The sequence below is a fragment of the Acanthochromis polyacanthus genome, chromosome 3, assembly GCF_021347895.1.
Source record: "Acanthochromis polyacanthus isolate Apoly-LR-REF ecotype Palm Island chromosome 3, KAUST_Apoly_ChrSc, whole genome shotgun sequence".
Lineage (NCBI taxonomy): Eukaryota > Metazoa > Chordata > Actinopteri > Pomacentridae > Acanthochromis > Acanthochromis polyacanthus.
Genome location: NC_067115.1, coordinates 16,648,462 through 16,656,833, shown reverse-complemented (window position 1 = coordinate 16,656,833; position 8,372 = coordinate 16,648,462). Strand labels below are relative to the sequence as shown.

Genomic DNA, 8,372 nt, shown 5'->3' with positions numbered 1-8,372 from the left:
TCGCCGGTATGATTAGTTGTTATGATAGTTAACCAAGCTAGGTAAGCTAAATTAAATTATTAACTGATAAAAGCAGCTGTTAATAAGTAATTATGATATTGACAATTTATTCTATCTTAAGAAAACACACAACTGATCTGTTTTGAATGTGATTGTCTATTTAAATTCTACTTCCGGGGCTTCCAAAATCAATGATATCATTGATTCAGGTGTTTATGATTTAAAGCTTCCGTAGTTGAAGCTAATTAAATGGCCAAAACTTTGGATATATGCAGTCTGACTTTTACTAAGCACACAAGCATTCATACGTTGTTCATAAGGGCCATGCTAGAGTCACTGCAGGTGTCACTGTTCTTCCTTAGCTGTATTCAGGCCAGTCCACACACAATCCATTCACTGAATGTAAGATTTTTTTCTAGAAAAAAGTGTTCCTGCAGTTTATTTCTCATTCATGTAATCTACACACCATTCATACCACATGCACAATTTTTACAGTGATGACATAAGCAAGTGTTTTTGTGGTGAAAACATTTATTAAACACATATTCATATCCACATTATTGAAAAAACAGACCAATATTTTCAAATAAATTAAGTTTTATGCCTGACTGTCTTTGTGAATAGGCAAATAAATCACAATATCAACCTAAGGCATGTATATTGCAGTTTATCACCATGCTGTGTTGTTTCATCACTGCAGTTCAGAAGACGGGAAAACAGCATTAATGTTTGCAACCCACAGATTTCAAAGGCTCCAAATCCTATGAAGTGAATACTATTATCTTGACTCTTTGCTGATCTCTGGTCTATCTGCTCTGCTGGTTTCAACACCAGGCACGCAGAGAGCATTGATTTTTAAATATTTTCAAGTAAGACTACGAGCAGTCACAGTTCGTTTTAAGGCAGTGCAGTTATTGGGCTCAGTTTGAACTGGTGGTGGACCGGGGACTGCAGACAAGAGGTAGGGAGGGTGAACACGGATGGCTCAAAGTTTTTGGTGTTAAAGGTGGTGGTGAAGTCATTGGCAAAAAAGGAGGCAGACTCTGGGGCACAAGGTGTGGCCGGTTCAGGTGTGGCAGCTAGAGCCGGGGCATTGGATAGGACCTCAGACTCAAACTGCAGTAGCTGACCCATAAAACTGAAGTTTGGTGAGATGACTGCCCGGCGCTGCTTGATGATGTCAAAGGCTGCATCCAGCCTCAGCTGCTGGGTCCTCATGATGTAGGCCATGCAGATGGTAGGTGAGCGTGAGATGCCTGCTTCGCAGTGTACCAGGACCTTTCCCCCTGATTGCTTCACATGATCTGGAACGAGAAGAATTGGACAGTCTGTGGTGAGATGGGAATACTTTTTCTTTCTTTGCTCATCAGCAAAGATGTTGCACAGAAATTCATTAAAATATTAAAACATGGGCTATAGTGTTGTTTCAGGGTTTATTTTTCTTTTTTTAGCGGAAATTGGTATTTTAAAAAGCAAGTTATATGGTGGAGAGGGGACAATAAATCAACAAGGAGTTTCGACTACATAATAACAAATTAAAAATCACATTTTAACTGTGTAATTGCCTACTTCTTACACCCACTCACCAATTACTGTGAACACCTATTTAGTTTCTTTCCCTGTCTCTCTCTCTCTCTCTCTCTCTCTCTCTCTCTCTCTCCCCCTCTCTCTCTCTCTCTCTCTCTCTCTCTCTCTCTCTCTCTCTCTCTCTCTCTCTCTCTCTCTCTCTCTCTCTCTCTCTCTCTCTCTCTCTCTCTCTCTCTCTCTCTCACACACACACACACACACACACACACACACAGCAACAGCAGCAGGATATTTTGGACAAACAGGAACATCCACTCTGTCAGTACATTTAATTTGTAACAACACAGAAATGCACAGAAATCCTAAAACAGTTTCAGTATGGTGCACACAAAAAGACACTTGTGAAGCTTGTCTTAGTCACGGACCGCAGCTGTACACAAGATTTTTTCTGCACTGCTGTGGGGGCGCTGGGTACTGCTGCAGTTTTCATGGTGGTACAGAGATGTGTGTTCTAATTTAGAGCTGCCGCTCTCCTACACACTTATCTGTATGTTCTAATGCCCACACACAAATCTACTTTCACTCATCTGTCTGAATGGCTCTCACGACACGTTTCAAGATTTTGTTGATTCTTAGAATTACAGCAAACACCTACATGTCTCCTTTTTCTGTCTGTCTCGCATACAAGTCTGATTTACCTATGGACACTTAGTTCCACAAAGCCACTGCAGACACCTACACTCTCTCTCTCTATAAAGTACAAGCTTTGAGGGCTACTTCTGCTTGTTCCTGAGTGCCACTGCAGCTAGAATCGCTGTTTTCTGACTGCTCTGATCCCCAATAAACCACATGAATGAATTATGAAGCTCTATCTAGAGAGTAAGATGCAATGAGGGAGGGGCAGCAGCAGCAGCAGCAGCAGCAGTGGGTGTTTTAATGACCATCCTTTGGCTGGAGACGTCATGACATGCTTCAGTGGCTGTTTTCATCCCGCAAGTCAATAATATTTATTATTTCCTCCATGGGCTTACATCAGTCACTAGGTCAGAAGGGTTTCCGATTTGCTGATTGATCTATTTCGAGTAACAGCTGTGATCATTTGTGCATGTCAAATCGCTTGGCAAGGTTGATGAATTTTGGAGGCCCTATTTAAATGTAGGCTAAACCTGTCCCTGGAACAATTTGTGGCCTTATGTAATACACAGCCTTGCAGAAAGGCACCCTAAATGTAGGCTGCATCCCCAAACAATGCACAATACCAACAATAGCAGCCACCCAATACAGGTCAGCAAAGCTGCTTGTGGGTGAGCTTTGTCCTTGGTTAGGCCTGGCTATAAATAGCCACCAGCACATTGTGTACATCTTTTGCTGCTGCTGATATTATCCAGCACCTCTCTCCTCTCCCACACACTCTCTTTTCCTCTGCTGCCCTGCCTGCTTCAGGTCCATCAGTGATTCCCACCTCTTAGCAATAAACAAATATGCTCCGTTATTGTGTATCACTCAGCCACAGCATTTATCTTCCAGGCATCTATCATAAATATCTGTTTATGTGTCAGTCAGCCCCCAGCTTCCTCCTCCTCCACTGTGTCATTACTAAACTCGGACAGCTCACCCAGTTGTCACACTAACTGGCCACACCCGGCAGCGTGTGATTTGGTCTGAGAGGCAGTGACGGCATGAAAGCGTCTTTTTCAAGTTAAGACGAGGGGGAGGAATGTAATGAGGGGAAGGAGGGAGGGAGGGAGGGAGGGAGGGAGGGAGGGAGGGGGGTCGGAAAAGAAGCTGGGGGGAAGTGAGCAAATCCTGAATGAAAGCAGACAGGCTGGATAAGGTTGTTGGGGATTGAAGGCAAGCGATCAAGTTAAACTGATTACAGCTTGGCTCCTTATAGCTCTCTATTTGTGAATGGCAGCAGGTGAGAGGCACCGATAAAGGGGGCTTACTCGAAGACAATGAGGCATTTCAAAAATAAACACACCTATGTATAGGTGTCGCTTCTGACTCAGCTTGGGTATTTTTTTAGGCTCCTTGGGGGGTGATGTTACATTATAAATAGGCTAAAGTCGATCTTATTCCAGGCAATGCCTCCTTCTTGGTGGTGTATTTATTTCCCTTCCTGTCTGGTTTGAGTGAGTGAACTATTCTGAGTGTGAAGCTTGGAGAGGCATCTGCTTTATATGATAACTCTATCCATGCAAATGATGTCAAAATAATAATATCCGCACCCTAATAAAAGAACAACATTCGCTGAGCTCACCTATAAACTCTATGGCCTCCTGGAAGTGGGAGCTGATGTCTGCCATGTGGCTGTCCTCCACTGGGATCCACTTGTAGTCGTAGTGGCCCTTGGCCGGCTGCAGGTCCCTGCGTGACACGTTGAGCAAGGCTGTGATGTGAAGGTCGCTGAGATAGTCCTGTCTGGAGGCATGGTAGGCACTACCGAGGTAGAGGAAAGGCAGGATCTCTACAGGTTTACCCTGAGGTTGGAAAAGAGAGGAGGGAGGAAAATAGAGATGTGAGCCAAATACATACGCACCACAACACATGGCCTTCTAACAAGACACAACACTAGACTGCCAGCCTTGGCGCATCTGCTTTTACCCACACACCCCTGAGAAAATGCACCAATTTTTCAAGCCACAACATCCAAGCACCTGCCAACAGCACATCATCTGCAGACTGAATGCACAGAAAGGCATGAAGCTTATAGAGTGCTGGATTCCCCCTTTAATTGAAACCGGTGAGTCAAATTCCCCCACAGTGTGTCGACAACAGACACAACAGAGAGGTTTTATGATACCTATATTTTCTGTTTGGCCAGTGGACAAGATGGAAGAAAGGTCAGAGATTAAAGAGTGTTTTTTTGTTTTGTTTTGTTTTTTCATTCTGTGGGGAGTCCTGACATCAGCTGAGCTTCAATGAGCTCTCCTTTGGAGCTCAATATAAAAAGGCAGTGAAGTGAAGTGAAGGTCAGAGAATATCATACCTAAGTTGAGAACATGTTTTGATGGGCTGATGCCAAATATAAGTTTCTCTGATGTCAGCATGGGTTGGATGTGTGTGTGTGTTTTATCTTTCTTTCTTTCTTTCTTTCTTTCTTTCTTTCTTTCTTTCTTTCTTTTTCTGGATACGTCTAAAAATAAAACCTGACAGTAGCTGTGCCTGTGGCTGCATGTGGGAGTCAGAGAGAGGAAGGGAAGCTCTGTATTGTAAAAGGGTGTTTCCATACCTGATCGTAATCTGGTTTGTGGTGAGAAAGCTTCTCGCTGTGGTTGTTGACTCTTTTCTCGGTTTCAGTTCCGCTCTGGTCAATGGTTTTCACCTCAGTGCAAAGATCAGGGTATTGAGAGTGGAAATTCTCGTATCCTCCTGAGAGGGAGAGAATAAAAAACATTAGCACACTCTTTAATAAATAAGCTTACAATAATACGACCTCTCCTGCTCCCCCTGACTCACACATCTTGTGAAATGCCATCGTTTATGAAACAGTCTTAACAACCGGATTATAACCTTTATAACCTGATTATAGGCGCGTAATTAATTACAGGAGCCCGCACTGAAAGGACCAGTAATCCGTTTAGGCCAACATCCTGAGAACGCGCAAGTGACAGACGGAGACGGATGTGTTTTAACACCATATCACAACCCCAATTTAACTAAAGTAGATTCTTCAGAGGGCGATTAATTTTTGTGTTTTGTTTCATCAACGAAAGTCACTGCACCGCCAATTTGCTTGCGTTTCTCACGCACTGACTCATCCGCTCCATTGACGCACACAGGACATTTGTGTCTCCAAGAAGTGAGAGAAAAATGTCGGTTGCTTTCAATAAAGGCAAAAAAAGACAGTAAGAGAAGGATGGCTTTGCTTTGACACTGTTGTGGTTATTAAGAAAGTATCACAACACTGTTCTTTAATAAATAAAAAAAAAGGAGGTTAGTTGTCCATGTCTGAAAGATAAAAGTAGTCTCATAATCATGTCTTTACGCACGAGTTTCAGGTATATTAAGATTATTTTTTTTGTACATTCTGAACAGAACATGAGGCATACATAACTGAAGTTTGACTCTAAAGTAATATTTCCGTCATTAAACATATGAATAAATAACAAAACACTCATAAAAAGTTGGATTAAATATGAAAAAGTGAAGCTCTGAATGTTAAATGAAAGACCAAATTATCCTACTTTTAAAACAACATCTAAGCAAACTGACAGCATCTTGACTTTTCTAGATTAACAGAGTTTAATTTCCCAAAGTTCTCACCTTTCAGGAAACAGATGTTTGCCCCGCTCGCAAGATGTGAGAGCGTGTTTATTACTATTTGTGCTACACTGTCCTTTTTTAGTTTTTGCCAGTGGGACGTCCGGTCATCCAGAGCTACGATAGCCGATATGCTCCCCTCCCGAAGCCGAAACAGGGCTCTCTCGTCCGGGATGACAAACTGCAGAGGCACCGGTCCTCCCCGAGATCTCCGGACCACCACGGAGTTGAGATTGACATTGACAGAGCCTTTGATATTGGAGTTCGTGAATGAGAAATAAGGTCGGCAATCCACAATAAGGCAGCTTCCACACTCCTTCCTGATGATCTTCCTCAGACGCCGGCAGTCTATGCTGGAGACTTTCATTTTTGACGTTCAGTAGTTTGTTATTATTGCCTAAAGAATTAAACGGGATTAGTCCTAAATACGGGCGAGCGAAGAGCCCCGTATGCGTCTGTGCCTACATTTCCTCCAAGGGGATTCCAGCCGATCAGTTTTATGTGAATGGGACCTCCGGCGCGTGACGTCACGAACCATATATGGACACCGGCGAGGAGTGAACGTAGGAAAAAACCCCGCCCACCACGATGAGTCGTCTGTGACTCCGCCCGCAGGGCCTTGTAAATAAGAAACTACACTTCTGCGGTGCGTTTGATTCAGCCATTACTCACAGCGTGTCCTCTGCCGGCTCCTACCCCTTCTCTTTCAGTTTCAGGCTCAGCGACCATTCAAAGGGGGGGGGGGGAACAGAGTTCTTACAGATAATAGAAGAATTCAAACGGTATTACGGCTCCTATTGACTCATAAAAAATGCAGTGTTTTGGATGGAGGTTATCACACATCCCAGCCGGAATTAATAACCTCCATAGGACAAAAAGCCAGCAACAGAGATGGATGGTGGTTGATCATTTCCACTATTAGTCTTGATATTGATTATTTGCTTTATGTGGTGACACAGTGACACCTTTAAATATCTTATTTTGTCAACAGTCCAAAAATTAAAGATAATGAAATTTCTATTTATATTGCAAAGAAAAGAGAGAAAAGCCACAAGACTGGATCGCAATTTTACTGAACAAAACTTGACACGCATCATGTAATATTTTCATAATTGTTGTCCATTTTTGTCATCATATGGAAAAAGTGTGCAGTGATCCTGAGAGCCAAGCACTTCTTCTATATGCTTTTTATTATTTTATGAATATTAATATTAATATTTTAATTGCTATACTGTATTTATCCATTTAACACCTTCTTTTATACCAGCACCATCTGTTTTCTCTTGCACCATAATTAGTTTTTTCTATCAGCATGATTTGCGCTTTATTTTCCTGTTACTTTTAGGATCTATCTACCGTTCGCACCTGTTGTTCCAGCACACATCTCTACGACAGAATATGAAACAAGAAATGCAAACTGTATTTGAAGTAATAGAATCGAGAAGGGGGTCATAGACAAGAATTCACAAGTTAGTAATGAATCACACACATCTGTGACGCACAGGATTAATGAATTTGAGGATGCTGGCTTGTGGAAAGTTATTCCTGAAAGACTGGGTGAAGTTGATGGATATTTTTGGCAACATAATCGTATTGTATGACATATCCTTTCAGAGCCACATGTGGCAAATTGTTCTTCTTACCGTGCTGTTTGAAAGCATTTCTTAGGTGAAAAATGGTGGACAAGGGTGTGACTACAGCTCTAACTGACACATCTGCATCCAGCATGACAGCAGCCTGATCTCGTCTTTCTCTTGTCATTTGTAGCATCATGTCACTTGAATCTGCATTTTAAGGTGGACTTTTACAGTCTCTGGCCAAAGTACTGTATTTGTTCTGGTCATAGTATATGTTCATTGTCTTTTAAAGTCACACCTGACTAGAATGTGGATTAACTCAACGGTAAACAGTCACCAATGAGACAGCTCAAGACCTATTTTTGTGCAAGTGTCTAAATTTAACTGTTTTCTATGCAGTTTTAGAGTCAGAAACAAAAAACATTTTTATGCTGTGTTCACATTTTTCTTTACTATATTTAAATAAGGAATCTAGTCAGATGATCAACTAATTGTTCCCACTCTAATATAACATTAGATTTGACTTTCAAATCAAGTAGATAGATAGATAGATAGATAGATAGACAGACAGACAGACAGACAGACAGACAGACAGACAGACAGACAGACAGACAGATAGATAGATAAACATGCACAACACACTGCAAGAACAGCATTTGCAGTGCTTTCAAATTAAAGTCCTCAGTGAGCACCACACCCACGTTTCTGTAAATCCCCAAATGTGTTTTTTTCTTTGTGAAGTCGACATATGAACAATCTTCCATGTAGTACTCAGTACTGTGGGGACTTTCAGAGAGATCAGATGACAATAGCTGACAGAGGCAAACCTCTAACTTCCGCGTAGTCCCATGTATAGCCCAGTGAAACAGCCTTATATCCCCTTTAGCATCCCTCTGCATGGTAAGCCTAATCCCTCAAATGAATTAACAGGTTTATACGTCACACTGCCTGCACACACATGACATGTAGTCAGTCTTGACACACAGCTCAGAACTATGTTTGGGT

The 8,372-nt window shown here is 42.0% G+C and overlaps 1 protein-coding gene across 1 annotated transcript; it reads right to left on the bottom strand.

Moving 5' to 3' along the window:
• Positions 1-511: 511 nt before the first annotated feature.
• Positions 512-6,279, bottom strand: dusp5 (dual specificity phosphatase 5). The gene is made up of 4 exons (XM_022189466.2): positions 5,794-6,279; positions 4,760-4,899; positions 3,788-4,007; positions 512-1,304 (listed from the first exon to the last, which is right to left on the bottom strand). Exons 1-4 carry the CDS (start codon positions 6,155-6,157, stop codon positions 898-900), a joined length of 1,131 nt encoding a protein of 376 aa, XP_022045158.1. The 5' UTR covers positions 6,158-6,279; the 3' UTR covers positions 512-897.
• Positions 6,280-8,372: the final 2,093 nt, after the last annotated feature.